Source organism: Pseudochaenichthys georgianus, chromosome 24 (assembly GCF_902827115.2).
Source record: "Pseudochaenichthys georgianus chromosome 24, fPseGeo1.2, whole genome shotgun sequence".
Lineage (NCBI taxonomy): Eukaryota > Metazoa > Chordata > Actinopteri > Perciformes > Channichthyidae > Pseudochaenichthys > Pseudochaenichthys georgianus.
The window spans coordinates 21,831,689-21,854,912 of record NC_047526.1 but is presented as its reverse complement, the minus strand read 5'-3'; the positions used below and the strand labels follow the sequence as shown (position 1 = coordinate 21,854,912).

The window sequence follows — 23,224 nt, the reverse complement described above, 5'->3', positions numbered from 1 at the left end:
AGTCAAGCCCTTTTATAAATGTTCTTTTTCGTGTAAATGTCACATGTTCGGATGAAAAAAAAAGTGTTTTTTCACAACGGAAGTAACGCCCATCTGCTTCCGGTGAATTCACAACATCCAAGATGGCTGCCACCATAGCTTCCCTCGTTTCGTACGGTAGCGGTTCTGATTCAGAAAATGAGTCCGAATCAAATTCTGGTGTTGAGAAAGTGGACCCAGCGAACCCGGATGCCACGGCTCACCTTAAACCTCTCAAGTCTGCACCCACAATGTCTGTGGCTCTTCTCGATCTCGCTCCCGAGGTCGCCGTTAAGGTAAGCTAATAAAGCTAGCTAACATTAGCTAAACGTTGAAATTAGTTTGAAAGGTTAGCTACTATAAATCACGCAATGCCTGAATATAAAAATGAGAATAACTGTCTCAATTGATAAGGAAAGATACTCTATGAATAACTATTTTCTGTGTGGAGTTGTAAGTTGTAAACGTCACGAGTAAACCCAGCAGCGGTTAGCGGGAAACTTTAGGGGTAGAGCAAAAGCATTGCATGTTGGTCTCACGTTGTACCGACTAACAGTTCATTCATAAATATGACGTTTTTGAAATGGTTTTATGTAGTTTTTCAGCAGCTAGTACCAAAACGGCAACAGGGAAGCTTTTTTAAAAGATGGTTAATGTATGTTAAACGACCATCATTTGTCTGAACTGGATTGCCCCCGTTGTTTGAGTATTATTGAGTTGCAGCCCCATAACCGTCTTGTTCTTGTTCATAATTTATTTTAGGTCCTGCCTCTCCACAAAATGTTTAATACATTGATTTATGATTTCATTTAAAACTACAGAAGGCCGGAAGAGAACATTTAAATGTACTGTTAATGATTGTATAGACCTGAACAACTGAATGAAATGTGAATTATGAAAAAACAGCTTGTATACTAAAACATCAATGTTGTAATCAATGTACTGCTAGTCAAACAGTGAGATTATTTTGGTACCTCTTCTCTTCAGGAAGCGGTGGAGACTGGCACACACCTGGACCCTTCATTGAAAGAAGTCACGTTTAACCCGACATATGAAACCTTGTTTGCACCAGAGGTAAGTTTGGTAATTAGTAAATTACATCTAGGGATAGGTCAAGTGCAGTAGAATAATATTAAACGTGAATTTTAAAGACATTTGTTTTTTTTGCATACATTTCTATGTGTTTTCTATAGCTGAGAAACAATTGACAAATGCCTCTACCAGCTTGGCACTACCATATCCAAGATAATACTTATATGTGATAATATCAACCAGTTCTAATATTCAAAATGTCACACAAATACATCATTTCTGATTAAAAAGAATGATTATGTTGATGTCACATCTCCCCCGTTATCCTTATTTCTTCCGTTTAATGCTGCAATTTCTCATTTGAATCAATCTAGTGCTGTACTTATTTCTTGATCCATGTAAAATATGGTTAATAAGTCGGTTGGAATTGAAGTCATGCTTAGAAATGTATGTATGAGGACCATGTTTGAACATCATTTCCTTTGCGAGGGTCCATTCGTAAAAAAGTTGTGTTATTAATGATTTTGTATTTCTTCCTCTCAGTTAGGGCCGATGAACCCGTTTAAAAGCCAGCAGATGTCCGCCCCCAGGAACATGTTATCTGGCTATGCAGAACCTGCTCACCTCAACGACTTCATGTTTGAATCGCAAAGGAGGACCTTCTCCACCTTTGGTAAGCTCATCTATGACCTCTGTGGTTTAAATGATGCAGTCAATGTATTGACCCTGAATGTGAATGACCGTTTCCCCTCTCTATCCGTAGGTTATGCTTTAGATCCATCAGTTGACACACACCAGGTAACTCCCACCACTAATAGCTACATTGGCGCAGTGGATGAGGCGGAGAAAAATAAAGGTACATCTCACTTTATATGTAAAGTGTTCACCTGCAGCTGACTTTATTTATGACGTGTTATCATGCATAAAGTACCTATTTGAGGATATTAACAATGATAATGTGTGGTGTCTCTTCCTCCAGGGCTCACTGTGTTTGAGAGTGGAACAAAGAAGACAGAGAAAAGGAAAAAGATCAAAGGTGGAGATGCAGGAGAAATTGAAGAGTTCCTTGGACCATGGGCGAAATTTATAGATGAGAAAGACGGGGCCAAGCCATCAGAGGTAATGCTTTGTTTAACCTAACCAAAAAAGCGCTTTGGCATGCATATGTGAGAACATGGCTTAACTCGGCACGTTATATCTTCAGTGATGTCTCCCATAACTAATATGCTTGGTAAATATCAGATTGTGAATTGTTTTTCTTTTACAGGAAGAGCAGAAAGAGCTGGATGAGATCACAGCCAAGAGGCAGAAGAAGGGCAGGAGCGAGGAAGAAGCTCCCGCAGAAGAGAAAACTGTTCTCCACGGTATGGACAGTCTTTCTTGGAAGATGACGTGTGCCTAGTTGGAATGATTGATTTTAACATTTCTTTTTTAAGTATTATAAGACTTTTTGTCAAATTAGCACATCCAAGAGCTAGGTGTCCCTTTTTAAACGTGTATCCAAATGCTGCAGGATTGCTTTGTAATTATTTGTTGTCTCTTTTTGTTCACCCCCCCAGTTAAAGACATGTATGATTACCAGGGCAGGTCCTATCTCCACGTCCCACAGGATGTGGGCATCAACCTGCGTTCTTCAGAGGCTCCGGACAAATGTTACCTGCCTAAGAAACAGATTCATGTCTGGTCCGGACACACCAAGGTCAGTGGGAAGAGACAAAGATACATTTGTGTGTCTTTGTGTACATTAATGGCCTCTTTGTGTACCAATTAATAAACCTTACATATACAATAGGGGTGTAACAGTACACGTACCGAAGGGCCCGTACCGAATAATTTTCGGTACGGGCCCTTCGGTTCGATACACGTGTGTGTACTGAACGAATATAACGTTAAATGTAAACATTTGAGAACGTGAACAACTTCTTGGAAGTAATCTCAGGTGCTGCGTCGCAGAATTCAGAGTAATTTGCTCACGTTGTGTTCAATGCGTCATAGAGCGAGCAAGTCATTTCATTGGACGAGAGTCATATTATGAGAGCTGGTCAGAGGGATGCGTTCAAATGTAGTCAGTAATTTGAGGAACTGTCGAAATGGCGAACGCAGTTAAAGTTGAGCTCGAAAATCCTCCAGCATCATTGAAGTCTCCGGTTTGGGAACATTTTGGTTTCACAGTTACGTACAAGGATGACGGACAAAGACAGGTGGACCGAACCAAAGCTGTTTGTCGGCATTGTTCAACTAAAATTGATTACGCGGCTGGCAATACATCAAACTTGCACACTCATTTGAAAAGGCATCACCCGAACGTGAATATCACCGGTACCAAAAGACTGAAGTGCAAACCCAACTCCCACTAGCATTTAATCCTCCACCACTCGCAAATAGTTCAGACCGAGCCAAAGCTATTACAAACGCCAAATATCCTTATGTTGCCATGTTAGCAAAGCGCTACCTGGCTGTATCTGCTACCTCTGTCCCTAGCGAGAGGGTTTTCTCCACAGCAGGAGACATTGCTAGTGCCAGCAAATCTGCCCTTCGGCAAGCAATGTGGACAAGTTAATTTTTCTTTAAAAAAACATGAAAATACAATGACAAGCAAGTCCTAATGTCAAACTGGCAGCTTAGGTACTAGTACAGTAAAGTTCAAATACAGATTATTTCAGTTCATCGAAATGCTGCACCTTAATGTTTATTTTTATTATATTTTGTATTTATTTGAGTGAATACATTATTCACAGTGTTATGTTATGTTTTGTGATCATTTTTTCTGCTGTACCGAAAACTTACCGAACCGTGACTTAAAAACCGAGGTACGTACCGAACCGAAATGTTTGTGAACCGTTACACCCCTAATATACAAGTATTCTCAAAGCAGGCTTTACAAAAGATAAGTATTCAAATGTTGTTTTAAAATGATTCTGAATGTGAAATGATAGCAGTGTCAAACAGGTGTCTGCATACATAGAGAATATTCCATTATGCAGTCCTTGTAAGAATGTATGAGGCAGACAGTAAAAGTCTCCCGAGTACTTTTGAATAACATGATAACAAAGCCATATACGAGCAAATTGTCCCCGACATATCCAAGATTATTATGTTTCTTTCAAAACAGTCATTATAATTCAAATGTAAAAGCAAACGCTGGATTCAAGTGTCAGATCTGCCAGTGTGCTTCACGGAGAGAGAAATCACTCGAGTTTTAAATTGGCTCCTATCGGCTTTGTGCAGGAAGTTACAGCCTTCAGAGTCTCATTTGAAACGCAAAGCGTTTTGAAAAGATAATAAGCGCCTGGATGTGCTGATGTCGAGATAATAGATGGAGGATGGCCCGCACGGTGTCCCCAAGTTTTACGACATGTGTTGGGGAAAGTTTAGTAACTTGGAAGTTATCCTAATTGCTCTGATTAATACGGAGCAGAGTGTTCTGCACAGACTCTCTGCCTGCACTCGATATGATGATTAAACTAATAATGTCTCCTGGAGGAGCTGATTAGATATCACACTGATGTTAAATGGTATTGCTTCACCAATGGTGTTTGGACCTGTAGTAATGATTAGTTAGAGTAGCTTACTCACGATTGCATGTCTTCTTTTGTTCACAGGGTGTCAGTGCCATCCGACTATTTCCTAGCTCTGGTCATCTTCTGCTCTCGTCCTCCATGGACTGTAAGATCAAGGTAAATAATCACATTTCTACACTATAAACATCTCAGAAGCTTATGAGTGGATATACACACTCTCGTTCTTTGTTTCAATGATGCAGTTTAATCATTGTTTTGATTTGCTTGTGTCATTGTCAAACCAGCACTCTGTTCATTGTACCGTGTTGCTTTTGTACGCTTTAAAACTGATCTCAATCCACCCACAATGCATATTAATTCTGCTGATTTAATTAGGTGTGTGTCACGGTACGTCCACACAGCAGCTTTTCGAAAATCTTGGAGCTGGGCGTGTCTGAAAGCTTGGTGGTTTTTTGCAAGCAACGCGACCAACAACCAATCACATGAATCTCCCGCCCCCGACATACAAAGCAAAAAACCCAGGAGATTTTATGCGAGCAATTTATATATATATATATATATAAACTCCCCAAACAGGCGAAAACCTACCAGTTTCACCCACTGTCTCTGCCACCTCCCTCCATGCCTGGTTCCTCCGGTTTGTATCCCGTTAATAGTCTGGTCGTAAAGAACCGGGTGATTTGCTACCGTCATTTCTCGTTTGGAATATGAGGAAATGAACTGCGGTCTGGTTCTCCCTGCTTACACGCGGTTTGATTGGCTAGCGCTTCTACTGTCAGATTTGCATAAACAGGATTTGATTGGCTGACGCTTCCAGCTCAGCCTCAAAAGTTGAACATTGCTCAACATCGCTCCCCCACAATGCAGTTCGGCGAAAAGCGAGGCAAAGTGACGTCATCCCCATTCAAAGTCAATGGGCAGAGAAGCGTTGGAAGATGTGTTTAAAGCTGCTGTGTGGACGTACCGTTAATGTCTGTGTTCATGATTTAATTAGATGCGTGTTAATGTCTGTGTTCATTCGTTGTTTTTATCTCTTTCTCGTCACAGTTGTGGGAAGTGTACGGCGAGAGGAGGTGTGTACGGACATTTATTGGTAAGTGTGTTTACATTCTGATTTGGTAAACCCTCTATTCTGTACTTGACAATTATTTGTATGAGCTGTTATCAGAATAATATGAAATTCACACCTTTTTAATAAATAAATGTATAAACTTAAATAACCAACAATGGATCATTAGCAAAGATGATGACATGAAATATGTTTGAAGTCTGAAATGCACTCAGCCGATTGGGAAGTACACAGCAATGACAGAAAGTGAGCTCATCATTACTGGAACATAATGACGCGTCTGCTGGCGGGAAGTTTAGGGATATTCTTTGATGGGGGAATAGATGGGGTCTGGGGGGGGTTTTCAGCTGATGTGTGCAGGTCACTCTAACGCTGTTCCAAGAGACGGCACACTGCCTGCATAGAGATTGTTTGCAGCCACGGTTCTGCTTGCAGAAAATGCATAATTCAGCAGCATGGGGAACGGGGGGGCGGGGCACAAGACAGGGAGAGGAGCTGGCGTACAGGAAGAGCGGCACAGTTTAGGGGTTAATAAAGTGACAGTGACAGGCTGGGGGGTGAGGGTTGTGAGCTGGGGGAGCAGTAGAGATGCACACAATGAGGCTGATTGCTTTTTTATTAGCTTAAAATAAACAGCTTTGTTGTGAAGAACACATCAGGTTTTCACTTTAATCATCAGCTGTCTGGTATCTTCATTGTTTACAACAGTAAACAATGAAGATTGACAATTCTATTTTATTTCGTTGTTTTATGTATTTGGATGACTTTCATATCTTTTAGAAAGTACACCTTTTTGTTACAATGTGTAGTTTGCTTCACCGTCTTTTTTAATGCGTAAGGTATTTCCCTCCTAACCGTCTTGCAATTGCAAAGCATCTGTTATTGAACCACACACTGTTGTTAGCACACGTAGCTTGTCTGTGCTATCAAGTCAGAACGAACAGTGAAGTACACGTGAGCTTGTGGGATGTGTATGAATGATATCATTATGTGTGCATTATCATGTCGGAATGCAGTGTGGGACAAAGGGTATTGACATGTGTGCCCTGCCTTCAGTAGTTCATCTATATTTGTTTCCTCACTCGCACACCAACAAGGCTTTTTTTTCTGCTGCGCCTTTTGGTTTGCCAGCGAGCAGGCAGGCACTTAGCCTCAGTGGGCTCTGTTATCGCTGTGGAAACAGTGTAGCCCTGATAAAAGCAGTTTTTTATCAAGTGAGCCGCCTGCGCCCCCGGGGACCCCGCATCACCTGCACCGCATGAGAAAAAGCCAAGCGGTTTCATACAAGGGGATTAGGGGGAGAATGGGAGAAGGTGTAGAACAGTGGTTAAGACAGATGGAGCATGACATTACTCTCCACGCTCATTTAAAGATTCCGCTCCCCTCGTCTCCCACATCATCTCTCTTCCTCAGCATCCCTTATTTCCCCTCACCTCATTTCCCATTCCTCAAATGAATCGAGAATAGAAGCAATGCAGCAGGGTACTAAGATAACAAGAGTACGGAACATAGTGGATTTTCAGCATATATTTATTTATTTGATTGTAATGTGTGTTTACATTTCCCCTGCTCATGTTAGGCCACAGCAAAGCAGTTCGAGACATTTGCTACAACAACTCTGGAACCAAGTTCCTCAGCGCTGCCTACGATCGCCACCTGAAACTCTGGGACACTGAAACAGGTAGGGCTACTGCTCTTTTCTGTTATTCTCACCACCTCCTGTTGCCCATATTCAGAATGAATGATTCCACAAAAACATCTCGCTTAAAGACTGAGTCTATTCAAGCTTCTCAAGAGGGTGTTCAGTATCTAACCCTGAATATTCTGTGAAGAAAATTCAATCTCGGGGACACTCGGGATATTTACAATATCGGACAAGTAGATTTGTCAATTGACTTGTCCGGCGGACAAGTGACGTTTATTGACAAATTATTGATACATTCAGTTTACAAAAGGCAGAACTCATTCGCAAATTGTACGTGTCCGCCATTGTTCGTTTAGAAATGTTAGTTTCGGTTCTGCTTGTCGATTCCTAAGGAAATGCATCTCGCCGCTTTCTGTACAGTTAGACGGGGGCGGGGCGGGAAGTGTAGCACAGTGGCAGGGTTGGGAAGCAAAACTCGGTTCCGAGTAGGAACAAATAACAATTGTCCGGTACCGGGATTAATAAGAGTTGTGAGGACAGGAGGCGAGGCCGAGCCCCGCGCACTGCAGCTCTCTCTATGCTCCGTATCAGCTGATCGCTGCACGGTGCAGCTCAGCGTCTCTCTCTCTCTTTCTACACACAGCAGATCCGCTGCCCGTTTAACAGCCTCATCTTTGTCAAACTTTCTTATGTTCTTTCTCTAACACGTAATGAAGGTTATTAAGTGTTTTAGCTCCTGTGTTGTTAATATTGACCACCATTTCCTTTATGAAGTGAAGCAGCCTCCCTGTCTGTGTCCTCGCGCTGTCCTCACATCCCCGGACCCCCAGACTCGGAGGAGCACAGGGATGTCAGTATTGTTTATGAAGCAGGGTATAGAAAGTAGCTACATTATTGAAATGAAAATACTATTTATTTACTTTTACAAACAGTGAGCAGCTGGGCAGCTGGAGCATGTGTATTGCAGGACATGTGTAAGCGTGCAAGCGTCTTTGAGTTGTAGAAAAGCGCTAGGCCTATAGGCTATAGGGGTGTTGAAAATAATCGTTTCTGCGATGCGGACGTGGACGATTCGGTCTCGATGCAGTGACGGAAGATAATCGGTTATAGAGTAGTAACGTTGCTTCCTGATTTTCCGGCCGCGGCTTTACTATAACGTTTTTTCTGTCACTTTAATATCAAATCGGTCGGTGACGCAGAGATCAGGGAACAGACGTGACAGCGGCACAGCAACACCGAGCAGTCTGCTTTATCTATCAACACAAGAACACCAGTCCAGAACCCACAGCAGAAGGACCCGCTCTGAATCACTCCGTGTCGCTGCGGCTCAGAGACACAGACAGGGATTTATGTTTTTCAAAAATAATTGCGTTACAATCATGTCAGGTTTTTGGTGGATTTAATTAAGTCTTGGATTGCAAAGTATGAATGTCCTCTAGCAATCTTCAGACGATATATACGTGTGTAAAGTTTGTGAAGGCAGGAAAAAAAAAGCTTCCGCAATCACCGTCTCCTCTCCGTTCCTCCAAGCCCGCCTCCTCCCTGAAAATAATGAGTGACAGGCTGATAGTGACCCGATAGAAACTTTATTATTCACTTAATCACTGAGATATAATGAAGCTAATTTAATCTCATACATTCATGGGATTTATGTAACAGTAAAACAGAGAATGTAAGTGTGCACCCACATGCACTATTTTAGTTTGTATATGCTGTTGTAAATACTCCTGTTGTCTGCTGTGTTCAGACTCAAGTCCTGTGTGTGATGCCTCATTCAGGACATTCAGTGTCCTTTCTTAACAGAAGGCCGTGGCTAGAAGCTGCAGCTAGACTGCAGAAGCATTAGCTTTTTGTTTTTGAGGATGGAACAACTTCACACACGGAGGCTAGACCTATACAATTCATTTATTTTGGTTTATAAATTAATGTCAAGACATTTATGTTATTGATTTCTGAAGCACTTTCTAAATAATAAAAAGAGAGTTCATATGTATTTACTGCATGTATGCATTGATGAAAAATAAGCCATGTGCAGTAATATAGAAAATTGAGGATGCAACGCATTGGTATGAATCGTGATGCACCGTGATGCACCGGGATACCGAATCGAATCGTTGACAGGATAATCGTAATCGAATCGTGAGACCAGTGAAGATGCAATGTCGGTCGATTAACATAGTTAATCGCGATTAATCGCACATTTTTTTATCTGTTCTAAATGTACCTTTAGAGGGATATTTTTCAAGTTTTTAATACTCTTATCAACATGAGTGGACAAATATGCTTTATATATGTGTTTATTATCATTTGAACAATGACAAATATTGTACATTCTCAAACTGCACCACTTAGAACTAACTAAACAATGCATAGATTATTTTTATATAATTGTATTCAATAACTGTAAGAAATTAAACAGTATGAAGTGATTTGAAAATAGGAATACAGATTTGACTTAATGTTTTCATAAATATATTTTTCTCCCAGTTTGACTTATTTTTACCCTCTCAAAGAACCGGAATCGAGAACCAAAAATAACCGGAATCGAAAAGCAGAACCTGAATGGCTAAAATCCAAACGATGTGTGTGATGCAGTAAAATCTTACCGCTCACTTACGTTAGCGGTGTCGTAAAAACCGTGGGAAAATGTAAAATACGATGGCGAAGAAGAAGATTCCAGTGGCCCCAATTTTTGTCCATTCTGGACAAGTGAAAAATGTATTCGGACAAACTCACTTGTCCATGGACAAGTACTCTCTAAAAACTTTTTCTCACACTGATATTATATAAGGAAGGACATCATAACAAACCTCAGCACAATCTTATATAGCCTTGACCTCACAAGCCATCAGATAACTGTGAATGACTGCGCAGAGAGCTTCCTTGTGTTATTGTCTGCATCTGTCGGCTGGACGTGCAAGCGTGTTTCTAGAAGGCCAGTTTCTCATTCGCCCTTTACACAGACTTTTAACTTGCACACACAGTTTCCTATTTGGTACGTTTTTAATTAGGTAAAATAAATTTGTCAGGCAAAAATACTAAACATTCAAACTCCAGCTTCTTAGATTTTTGGTTGCTCTGTCTTTAGGGATGGTAAACTAGAGCTGAAACGGTTAGTCGACGTATTGATTTATATAGCAGAAAAGCTGTTTTCAGTCATTAAATAGGGAGATATCCTGCTGTTTTCTATTTTAATCATGTCGAATATCCTTTAGTTCTGAACGGACAAAACAGGACATGTCACTGGACCCTTGGGATCCAAAAGACGAAGAATCATTGCCATTGTTTGACCTGTTTGTATCTGTTTGTACAGAGGGGAAAGTGATCTACATGTAGTGTCTCTGGGGTCACATGTTCCCCACTCCTCATCCATCTCAGTTCCCACCCCACTCAACTCAAGACTGCCAATCCAGCAGAGGGCAGAACAGAGTTAAATCCCCCACTTGTTGTCAACCGGATTTAAAGCCACATCATTCTTCTACTTTCTAACTGCATAATAAGTTCATTTTAAAGACTGTGTTCCCACCAGTTTGTGACGGTTTCTTCAGTTCAAAGTTGTAGCTGTACATAGCAGGGATGCCTCGAGAAGTTTCTAGTATTTAGATGTGTCCCATTTGCAGTTAAACAATGGATGTGATACATAAATGATTTAGGTGAAAGGCCTCTATTCCTATCTTTGTAAAGGCCTCTTTGTGTTGCAGTCATTTCCAATTTGCTGTTCCCTCTTCTCCGGCAGTGGAGGTAGCATCGCTCCCGTGTTGTTTCACCTCTGCTAAATAAACTCAAAGAAATGTGTCTGTGTTACGGCTGAGCTGTGGTTTGAAAACATGTCTTGTGTCCTCACTTTTAAACAACTTGAGTGTCTCCTCTGAAAAGCACAGGGAATTACTCCTGAGCTCTGACACTTACCTCTCCACAGGCCAGTGTATCTCTCGCTTCACCAACAGAAAGGTTCCGTACTGCGTCAAGTTCAACCCAGACGAGGACAAACAGGATCTCTTTGTGGCCGGCATGTCTGATAAGAAGATTGTTCAGGTACAATTCAATTCTGCTCCAAGCATCACTTCAAGTGTATATTTCACAGTTGGCCAAGCAGATACGCATAAGAATTTCTATGTGCGCCCACCGAAGCGTGAAGTAAACTCTGCACACCTGTGTGTCTGGGTTTCAACAGGACTACAGCAAGTCATTTATCATGGGGAGCATTAGGGTGGAAGAGGCAAAGGGGACCAATTGGTGATAATAGTAGGAAATCCATTACTGTAATATCATACAATTAGGTTAACAGTTTTAAGAACACGTTACTCTGAACCTCTATTGGAAGGTTGGAGTTATCACAATATCTGGCACATATTCAGCATTATTATTAAATCATGCTGCTCTCTCCGGGGTTTTCAGAACAGATGGCTGCTCCTGTGCCCGAAGGCTATGATCTTAAAAAACAGAACAGAATAAAAATTGGATATCAAATATGTTTGGACATTAATGCATCCTATTCAGTTGTTGCCTGGAGACTTTCCTTCCATTTTAATGGGTGTATGTTTGATAGCTAACATTACAATATCTGCACAGTTTTAGAAGTGCTTCTCAGTGAGTCTCCCACAGCCCAGGCATAAGATATCTTTCACCATTGTAGGAAAATAGGTTATCAGCACACAGCAGAACACTTTTTTTTAATAATAAATATGTGGTTTTTTGAATCCAGTTTAATAATCTACTAGGTTTTGACTTGAATGAATGTGTTAACCTTCTCTGTGTATTTTGCTCTCTGTGCCTTGTCTCTCTGGCAGTGGGACATCAGGACCAATGAGGTGGTTCAGGAGTACGACCGTCACCTGGGAGCCGTCAACACCATCACCTTTGTGGATGAGAATCGCCGCTTTGTCAGCACGTCAGACGATAAGAGTCTTCGAGTTTGGGAGTGGTAAGTGCAGACTACAAGCTGTAAATCAGGGTTGACATATGGAATATGACATATGGAAGTGGTTGAATTAATAGGGGGAAATCCAATACAGGAACACCTTGACATTTTTTTTTTATTTATTACATTTCATTTAGCTGACGCTTTTATCCAAAGCGACTTACAATAAGTGCATTCGACCAGGAAGACACAACCTTGAAGAAAACGGAATCATATAAGTACATCAGGTTTCATAGAGCCAAGCATTTCAAGTGCTACTCAACTGGCTTTAGATAAGCCAGTCCTTTATTAGTATATAAGTGCTCTGTTAGCAGTTCTTTGTTAGTAATTCTATCGCTCAAGGTGGAGTCGAAAGATTTTATACATTTTATAAATGTTAATGATCCTTAAAGCTCTAATGAAACGTATAATGCTGTCTTGTCTTTTTACCAAAGTTGTGTTCATTAAGTCTTAATAATTAAATGACTTGGAATCAGAAATTGCTCTGTTGTTAAACATTTCGTTTTTAATTCTGACGCTTCACCGTCTCGCCCTCTCCTTTATTCCTCGCCTCGCTGAGTCTGATTCAAACTTAATATGTGATGGATGGATGTGATGATGATGATGGCCAGATGTGTGGCGTAGTGGGTTGTCCGTAGGTGTTGGGATCAGGGGCTCACAGGTTCAAACCCCACTGCAGTCAGCATGTCGTTGTGTCCCTGGGCAAGACACTTCACCCCAAATTGCTCCTGTGGCGATTGCCCACAGAAGTCAGTATGTAAGTTGCTTTGGATAAAAGCGTCTAACATGTAATGTAATGGATTGTTTAATCTGACGATGCGATTTGGGCTTTGAAAGTTATTAATAGAGCTGGCAAAGATAGGGAGGCAGATGTTTGCTAATGTAGATTCTTCAAAAAAAACGAGATCTCAGCGTTTTACAAACACTTACTTGGAACTATTTTGTCCTAACAAAGTAATATGGTGTTGACAGAATGTATTATAACTCCCACTCTTCAGTGACTGTGGGGGAGAAAGCCCCGCTGCGTGTTTCACAACGACAGCTCGGGAAACGCTTGGTGTGGTGGTTTAGACCTTTTTTTAGCTTGGCCTGTCAGCTGATATTAACGATGAGTTAACCAGTCAAGAGCTAACACTGCATACTACTGACCAATGAGCTTAATGGTGTTTGTGGACATTTCTGACTTATGGTTGCGTGATACACAATGTCTTTACTACTCTGTTTTAATATCAGAGCCTCAATAGTGCTTCGGTGCTTTTCATTTCATCGACTAACATCTTTTTGAGTAAATGGTAGAATAAATATATCAAGAATGATCTAGAAGTGGACGTCACGTGTGCAAATGCAGTAGATATTGTAAAAGGAAAGTTTGTGTCGTGTTTTGTCTAACCTCTGCACCTAGAACATTTGAAATAACAAACTATACATCTTCAGTGTATCTGGCTGCCTCCTGAAGATGCCCTCTTGCACCGCTCACTGTTCCTTTCATTGGTTGTTCATAAGAGGATTTGACATCGACAAAACTCTCAACAACAGTGTCTCGGACAAAGCTCCCCCAGCTGTGCTGTAATCTGCTCTGAGTCATCGGCTCTGCCTCCATGCTTTACATGCATCTGTTGCACTGGGAGCTAACGCAGCACTGTACCAATGTTCCAGCATAACCCCTGTGAGCCTGGTCTTTGCTGCCAATTGCATATTTTTATAAATAATTAAGTTATGTATATTACATTATTGGAAAGCAGATGTGCCTGGCAAATCAGATAAAGTTTTTAAACTATTTGTAATCCCCTCCTGCCTTTCAAATATTTATTTTAAGATATGTTCATTACATGAGAGGGACTACTAAGAGTAACCGGGGGTCCTGTGTTGATAAACAAACTCTGATACTTTTGCTCAAAGACGATAAATATTTAAAAACCAGCGGATAAAAGACGCTTAGGTTCTTGAAAAGGAGGGGGGGGTTTCAAGGACACATTTCTTTGTAACCTTTATTTATTTTTTCGCTCTAGTCAGATCTTCCCAGTGTGAGAAATGGGGATTAACTAGTAAAAAAAAAAGTAAAATACAACATCCCATGACTCTAATTTGTAAGCTTGTTAAGGAGGGGGGGGTCTCCCATGAACTTTCTAAATGCAGCGTAGGAGCGAATGGGCGAGTGGTATGCTCGGCCAGAGGGTGGCTTTAGTGTCCCGGCAGATTTGACCAGAGAATTCTCATGTCTTCAGTAGAGGGGGGGGCAGGGTGAGGATGTGCAGATGCTTAGACAAGCTTGTGAGGCAGCAAATCTAAAGTCATTCACAACACAGTCTAAGAGGCGTAATTCAAATGCCATGCTCATTTTAACTCAAGTTTATTTGGGAGAGAGTTTAACTGCAGCCGGGGTTTATCCTCTGGGAGTGAAGAGTTGGTGTTTGTGTACGAGTTGAGGGAGGATTACAATCAATATAAAATGTGCTGCTCTGTGCCAACAAGGGGAGTTAGCTCTTGTTCAAAAACACATCTCTCAGAGGGCGATGAAATGGTGGGCTAAGAAGGGACGTATGCATGATGATGGATTGGGGGAAAGGGCATCCGGAAAGCTGTAAAAATGTGCAGAGCCGAGGGGAGGACATCGTTGGAATCACACACGACAGAAAGTGAACTGCCGTGTCATCGAGGAGCTGACTTGTGCCGGCCCTTATAGATACTGTCGTTTTACGATAGAGAGCCGGATCATTTGGCCCGGCTCTCTTAAAGCACCAGCTGGTTCGGCTCCCAAGCGGCTCTTCGTGTTACCACAGTTTACCACGGAGCCTCAGTTTCGCTGCTGCGAGGCTCTGGTGCTCGCAGCTCACGCGCGTGCTCCACTAGCACCGCTCATCGCGTCCAAATCGTGCACGTTCTGTGTTGTCCTGTAGCAGGCACCGCCGATGTCGGGGAAACGACCTTCAATACTCCGAAAAGAATCCCACCAGACTCCTTCGCCCCTCCAACAGAGGGATGTCCTTTTTTCCTTTTCGTTATTTCAAGCGATAAAAACTTTATCTTCTCTCGAATTATTAATATTTTTGGCTCGAGTTCAGGGCGTCCCGAGCTGAATAAGGGCGTCAAATGACGGCAAGACGCCCCCCTGGCGGAAACGCTGCTTACTGCAGATATTATGCCTGACAAACAAAAGTTCACACATACGAAATTATAAAAATAATCCTCTTTCAGTGTCGTCACTGCAGCCTGTCTTGATTGACACCGTAAACAATCATGTATTATTCATGATTATCCCCAGTGTATAGAATGTTTGTCGTGTGTTTTCTTCTCTTCCTCTCCCACCTCTGCAGACCACACAACGTTCACACGGTTATTTCTGGAGCTCTGATAAAGAGATCTGTTGTCTTGAACCTGACAAACCCTGCCGCCTCTTCTTTTTTTTTTTAAATGTCTGCCCGTGTGTGCGCATGAGTTGTGTGTTTAATGTGAACACGGGTTTGCATTTCTCGGCAAACTCTTGTCTTAAGTTCTTCAAAGCCCATCTTTGGTCTTGTGCGAATGCGGTGCGACCCCCTTGCTGAAGCTGTTACTCATCTCAGGCATGGCTTTAGTTAAAGCAGATGGCAGGAGGAGTGCAGGGCACTTACTCGAGTGGCACCAAAGTTACACAGTATAGAAAAAGAGGAAGCTGTCATCCTGGCAGACACACGCAGCTCTGTAGACTTGAATGATCTCCTGCAGTCCACTTAAGTTTAACTAGCCAAGTTTCCTATCTCTCCCAAAGCAGAGACAGAGCAGAGTTGTTTACATACTGTTAGCTGTAATGGTGTTCCTCCCTTGTTTTTCACCGTAGCTGTTCCTCCTCCGCCTGTGAGCATTTTTGAGACTGCATAATTAGTTGCAATAAACAAACTACAGTACAGCTCATTAAATGTTTTTCTTTTCAGTGTTTTTCTCTTCGGTTGTTGTCTCATCCTGTGTTTAACCCAGCTTCAACCCACATTAGCCCGCATGGTTTCTCATACCACTGCTACGCCGACGACACCCAATTAATTCTGTCCTTTCCCCGCTCAGAGACCCAGGTCGTCGCACGCATCTCTGCTTGTTTAGCTGATATCTCTCAGTGGATGTCTGATCATCATCTCAAGCTCAACCTTGACAAGACTGAACTGCTTTTCCTTCCGGGAAAAGATTGTTCCACTCTTGACCTAACAATCAACATCGGCCCCTCTGTTGTTTCCCCGACTCAGGCTGCAAGGAATCTGGGTGTGACCCTAGATAACAACGTGTCCTTCACTGCAAACATCGCTGCTACAACCCGCTGCTGCAGATACACGCTTTACAACATCAGGAGGATACGTCCCCAGCTGACCCAGAAAGCGACGCAGGTTCTGGCCCAGGCTCTCGTCACCTCACGCCTAGACCAGTGGTTCCCAAACTTGTTGTGCCCAAGGCACACCAAAGGACAAGTACAAATCTCAAGGCACACCTATTGTGTAAAATAGCCCTTATAACACGTGTTATCACTCATATCATGTAAAATATCTGTACATTTGCATAATTATTTACTAATGCCAAATAAAATGTGACAAAGACAACTATATTACTCATGAAATATTTATTAACGAAATATTTCAGAAATTAATTTGAAACGTTATCAAATTAGGCTTCATCAAAGCAGCAACACACTCATTTAAACCAGACAGGTCACAACATTAAAAATGAGACAAAGGAAATTCAGCACAGATAACTGTCAATGCAAGGAAGCTGCATTGTCCATGGTCCTGAACTACAAATTATAAATGTAACATTTCAGCAGAGATGGGGTCGTTACTAAAAAAAAAGTAATACATTACATATTACTTTAAAAAAAAGTAATATATTACACTACTTCGTTACTCTCTACATAAAGTAATTCGTTACTTTACTCGTTACTTTACTCGCAGGGCCGGCCCGCCCCTCCCTGCAGGCAGATCACGCAGACTGCTAAAGTTTCAAATGTTCTCTTTAGTTCAGTTTCCATTGTCGCATAAGACTGATCCAGATCCTGAATGTTTTCCTATCTGACCGTGGCTGTTCTCTGTCTCCTGCTATCTGTATATTTTGCGCAGTCTATCTCTGCTCACTCTGTTGCGTCGGTGTGTTCTCCTGCGTGTTGTTGTACGAACTGCGCATGCGTGAGTGGCAATAACTCTCCTTACCAGCAGGCAGCGGTAGTGTGTATTCGTCATTCAAAACAGGCAACAACCGGAAGACAGAGAAGAAGAACAGACTGTGATATAAACAAACAACAAATGGCGTGTGCGGTAGCTCCACCATAGCATGTGTTCTTTGCAGGTGCTTGTTGAGGTTTGACGTGGTGTTTCCAGCAGTGGATAACAGCTTCTGGCCTGGACACAGTTTGCACCTCACCGGCACATTCCTGTCTATTCTTCGGATGAACTCAAAATAATGGGCCTCGAGAGTTATCGCTGACACAGCCTTGTTTATGCAGCACTGCACGTGGAGATGTGGACGCGCAAATCGCGCAGATTACGTACATATAAACCTACAAAGTACTGATATAGTAAATTAAAAAATAATTATTTTTGTGTAGTTGTATAGTGCAATAATAAGGTATGGTTGTCACAAAATCCCATGGCACACCCGGACTTGCCTCACGGCACACCAGTGTGCCGCGGCACACCGTTTGGGAACCACTGGCCTAGACTACTGCAACTCCCTCCTGGCTGGTCTACCTGCATGTGCCATCCGACCTCTGCAGCTCATCCAGAATGCAGCGGCTCGTCTGGTCTTCAACCTTCCTAAATTTTCCCACACCACGCCGCTCCTCCGCTCCCTCCACTGGCTTCCGGTAACTGCTAGAATCCACTTCAAGACACTGGTACTTGCATACCATGCTGCGAATGGATCTGGCCCTTCATACATCCAGGACATGGTTAAACCGTACACCCCAGCGCGTGCTCTACGCTCTGCATCAGCCAAGCAGCTCGATGCACCCTCGCTGCGAGGGGGACCCAAGTTCCCATCAGCAAAAACACGTGGGTTTGCTATCCTGGCTCCAAAATGGTGGAATGAGCTCCCCATTGACATCAGGACAGCAGAAAGCTTACACACCTTCCGGCGCAGACTGAAAACTCATCTCTTTCGACTCCACCTCGAGCGATAGAATGACTAACAAAGAACTGCTAACAGAGCACTTATATACTAATAAAGGACTGGCTTATCTAAAGCCAGTTGAGTAGCACTTGAAATACTTGGCTCTATGAAACCTGATGTACTTATATGATTCTGTTTTCTTCAAGGTTGTGTCTTCCTGGTCGAATGTACTTATTGTAAGTCGCTTTGGATAAAAGCGTCAGCTAAATGCAATGTAATGTAATGCTCACAGTGCTTTGTTTATTTTTTCAGGGACATCCCAGTGGACTTCAAGTACATCGCCGAGCCGAGCATGCACTCCATGCCAGCAGTGACACTTTCTCCCAACGGTGAGTACTCAAATCATCCCACAGATGCTGTCAGGCAAAGTACAGAAGAGGGTGGGGTAGGGCTTCAGTTTAAGATTCACCCTGTAATAGATGTGACACATGTGATGGAGCATTGCTAACCTGACTCAGGTGGTTTGTTTCACCAAACCATCTAGGAAAGCTCCATTGGAAGCCATTTGGAAACGTATTTCAAAAATACTTGGCAGGTGATTGGATCAATCTGTCTATCACCTTCTATCATGGGCCACTTCTGATTGGTTAACAATGACTGGTATGTGGAGCACAGCACTTCTGATTGGTGTGGATGACTGACACACAAGAAGAACAAACAAAAAAAAACGTTGCGATTTGATAATTGCATCATTTCAAATCGCGGTTTCGTTTAAAATCGAATAATCGTTCAGCCCTACTCTGGGGTACTTAAACTTATTTGGCCAGATTGGAGTTGATTCACACCTGTAAGAGTTGGTCATTGCTTAAACGAATTTAGAAAAGAAAGTGAATATGGGGGTTCAGAACCAGTCATCAGGGTTGAGCGTTTCTGATGGGTATATATCGACTGTATAGTCCTAATTCATCTCCAATCCTGTGTGTGTTTGCTCCCAGTACGCCAGCTGTCACAAACAGCCCCATTGAGCTCTATTGAAACACTGAAGTCTCCTAAATGCACAGTATTGTGAGGGAGTGAACTGTAGAGCGCACAGCAGCCAGCAGTTTCAATTAATGACATGTAACCACGTCGGGAAAGAGAGGCTGCGCTGGGTAAAAGGAAGCTCAGTTGTGAAGCCTTTATTTTAGTGTTTGAACTTTAGATGGAGAGATACTCTCCTCCATTCAAAGATAATAATGAAATGGCTTCGGGACCTTTTATAAAATATTAGAGGACAGGATAGCATCAAAAGGAAAACTGTATTTGGTTAAACGGCCAATTCTTCTCGTGATATGAGTTGATTGCCAAGAAGTCTTTGCTCCTGGCCAAACCGTCAGAAACGTAGTGACCTTAAGATGCCTTTTTGTATTTAACATGTGAGCTTTAGAGGTGCTGGTAACTGTTGGACAGAGTGAGGCTATCTACTCCCTATATGGGGAGAGTTTTTTTGACCCTATCGAACTTAATCAATAAAGCAAATACGCGTATTTTCCAAAATGCAACAATTCCTTTACAGTATTTGTATGTTATGTTTCTTCCCGTAGTCACCGTGCAATTTACCATGTAAGAAGAAATGAAATGAAAGTTGTCAGCCGAGGAATGGGACACGCTTGTGATCAGGACATCATTATTTTATGCATTATGCGACACAGTGGGAGAATGGAATGAACTTGCTGCTGAACTAATGACTTTCCACAGATGTGAGTGGAGGATGTAAGAAGCCCCGGTCTGACAGAGACTTTTCATAGAAGCTCACACCTCAAAATTCCCTCTTCGAATGTAAGGCTTCCCTTTGAATCAGGAAGTCCCTCTTGTACTCCATCAGCTACCATCAAACTCGGCTCTTCTCTACCTTCTTTGATTCCTCCCTTTCATCCTCTCCCTTACACGTTCCCTTGCCTCCTCCCTTTGCTTTGGGCAGCAGCGTTCTTATTTGTGCCAACATGGTTAGTTTCTTCGGAGCGGGTGAATAATGAATGTGTTCTCAGTGGGGGACCATTCCGTTTTCTCTCACGCTAAATGGCACCAAGCCCCACCTCTCCTGTGTTATGTGTACAGAGCGTTGGAGTGCGCTGCTGAAATTGGCCACGTTGTCATTCTTCTGCATGTATTGCATTTGACATTTTAGTGTATTTTTTATTTATGTTTTGAGAGGCATGATGTAAGACAAGGAAACACAACAACACTAGATCTCTGTCTCATACCACATTAATAATTTCCATCATGTTTCCTTTCAAGAAGTGCAGTGAGTGGTGTAATGCTTGAACACTGAAGCGCTGCCTCTAATCACTGTGTAGTGACTTGGAGGCTGTAAAACCTTTAGAGTAGATCCGAACGAGGCAGTCACTGATTATTATCCTTGAATGTCTCAACCTTTTAATTTGAATGATGGCAACATGTTGAGTTCATGAGTGTCATCTACCAAATGTTTGTGCCTTTGTGGTGTGGAATTCTGTGTCGGAAGTATTTTTACCCCAAGGTTAAAAGCTCTACTTAATGCCGCACTAGATCAGAGTAGTTAGACTGCCAGGTTTAGTGCATATTAAAATCAGTGGCACGCAGCGTCATGATTCTACAGTGGCTGCTTGTTAAACATATGCCTGTGCAGAGTCATGCTAATGAGACAAAATAGCGAGCAAATGGGCACTTTGAAACTTGCTATGACAGCTTTTAGAGCTTCGATATGTCTGCATATTGAAATGATTACTACCAACACAAATTGCTGTCCTACTTAATATAGGCCATGAATTTCTTATACAATACAATCCAATACCATAATACTTGAATATAATGTTTTCTCAGTGATTTTCTGAGCTTGTGGAACAGTAGTGTACTGTGTGCAGCACCGTTTGAGATGAGCTGGTTGCGTCATTGTCTTTGCTTGTTTCCAACCCCAGGTAAATGGCTGGCTTGTCAGTCCATGGACAACCAGATTCTGATCTTTGGGGCCCAAAACCGCTTCCGACTGAACAAGAAGAAGGTCTTCAAAGGTCACATGGTTGCTGGCTATGCCTGCCAAGTGGACTTCTCCCCAGACATGAGGTACGCCTTTTTAATTTTCTGATATAGCCGAGTATAACGCTTTCATAAGAGATATGAAGGAGATCAGGGTTGAATGTTTAAAACTAAAATCACTTGTTTCAGTAAATGGAAAAACAGACTCCCACCTTTTGTCAGGTAACGTTTTTTAGCAAAGTGCTAATCTTTCCATCCTCTCTCTCTCTTCTCTATCCGTCTATTCTGGACCTTTTCCCCCAGCTATGTGGTGTCAGGAGATGCGGATGGAAAGCTGAACATTTGGGATTGGAAGACCACCAAGCTCTACCACAGGATCAAGGCTCATGACAAAGTGTGCATCAGCGCACTGTGGCACCCGCACGAAACCTCCAAGGTCATCACCTGCGGATGGGATGGACTAATCAAACTCTGGGATTAAATATGTCATGGAGCGTGTTTCTGTTTGGGCAAGGGGTTCTGGGAAATGGAACAGAACTGGTTCACTGTAGAGAGACGGAAAGGGACATTTTTTGAAAGCCCTAAAGTGAGAGCCACAGGACTGGTATCCAGTCTCATTGTAGCAGCATATTTTTGTATCTCGTCGTGAGAGTTCAAATTATGTATTATCTGTACAAAGATGACCACAAGCATACTTTTTAAATAGTTTCTACTGCATTCGGAATATTAGAGGGAAACCATGACATTATTTCAGAATGTTGTTGTTGTTGCAATGTTCTTTGTAGCTTTTCTTTTGTAATATGTAGTAACCATTATTAATTTTCAATTGTAAGACCATCGCTGTGTGGAAATAAACATGTACATTTGACTTCTTAAGAAAATGAAGAATTGGTTCCTTGGACAAAATGTTTATTCAGCCATAAAACACAACACCTGAGGAGAAACCTTTTTGTTAACTTTCTTTATTACATTTCATTTAAATATTTGGCAAATCAGATGTATTGGATATTTTTTGAGGTTGGCAATCCCAGTAATTTGTTTTCAGAGAAAGTTCATTGGTTAACTTGTGGTGCAGCAGAGATAGTGAGTGAGGCTTATTGTACACCACACACAAACTGAAAGGAGGAAAATAAATGACAGCCACACAACGCTGCTTTGTGTGGACCTCAATTGTTGGTTTTGTTTCATTACAACCCAGGACACTGCGATGTGGGAAGGAAATAATAGAAGTTCATGTATTCTTTTTGTCTTTTTCCCACGCACTCTCCCACACATATTCATTCAAATATCCAACAATCAAAATGAGCAAATCTAGATGCATCACTGACGTCCTTCACATTGCTGTTGTGTTTTCGGTTCGAGATAAAAATCATATCAGGGTTCAAGTAAAGGGAAGCATCCGTTTGTCCAGAAATCATCCGCTTCCGACATCTCTCTACCTTTGCACACATTACTACCACAGCTCATTCTCTTTTTTAAAGCTCACCCTATTTCCATCTCAAAATATTCAAATTCAATACATTTCCTTTAACAAAATGTATCTATTTCTTTTAATTCATGTTCTAATGAGTGGGCTGTAGGCCTGTGCAGACTGTTATAATCTGGAAAGGTTGTATAACAACAAGCTCTGATAGGATCATGATGACGGAGCTGACTGTGAATCGAAGGCTGACCTGCAGCCAAAACACCACCACTATGAGGTAGACCACAGAGAGCCTCTGAAAGCAATTAGTCTGCCCCTTTACACGTCCAAGATCTTTACAGGCCAGGAGAGGAAGAGCAGGATAAGTAGGAGCAGGGATTTCAGCTTTGCAGAAAGGTCAGGCCATAAGAGCATTCTGTTAAAGAACAGCTGTGGCCTGGCAGAATGTACTCCGACTTAAAACTCCATGTGACACAACTTTGTATAGTTCCATTCAGAAGCTGTTCCAACCAAGATATGTTTTTGGGTTTATCGCTCC

At 42.1% G+C, this 23,224-nt stretch overlaps 1 protein-coding gene across 1 annotated transcript; it reads left to right on the top strand.

Moving 5' to 3' along the window:
- Window positions 1-90: 90 nt before the first annotated feature.
- cdc40 (cell division cycle 40 homolog (S. cerevisiae)) lies at window positions 91-23,221 on the top strand. Its single transcript, XM_034075973.2, has 15 exons — window positions 91-314; window positions 1,006-1,092; window positions 1,594-1,723; window positions 1,814-1,906; window positions 2,030-2,169; window positions 2,318-2,414; window positions 2,610-2,749; window positions 4,653-4,727; window positions 5,619-5,664; window positions 7,220-7,321; window positions 11,205-11,320; window positions 12,076-12,209; window positions 18,582-18,658; window positions 21,206-21,350; window positions 21,567-23,221. Exons 1-15 carry the CDS (start codon window positions 123-125, stop codon window positions 21,742-21,744), a joined length of 1,752 nt encoding a protein of 583 aa, XP_033931864.1. The 5' UTR covers window positions 91-122; the 3' UTR covers window positions 21,745-23,221.
- Window positions 23,222-23,224: the final 3 nt, after the last annotated feature.

What these genes read in the sequence shown, in the direction of transcription:
- cdc40 (XM_034075973.2), top strand. Translation starts at nt 123, where the DNA reads ATGGCTGCCACCATAGCTTCCCTCGTTTCGTACGGTAGCGGTTCTGAT. An exon ending in GAGGACCTTCTCCACCTTTG is followed by an intron (nt 1,724 to 1,813) that starts GTAAGCTCATCT and finishes CTCTATCCGTAG; the next exon opens with GTTATGCTTTAGATCCATCA. An exon ending in AGTCTTCGAGTTTGGGAGTG is followed by an intron (nt 12,210 to 18,581) that starts GTAAGTGCAGAC and finishes TTATTTTTTCAG; the next exon opens with GGACATCCCAGTGGACTTCA.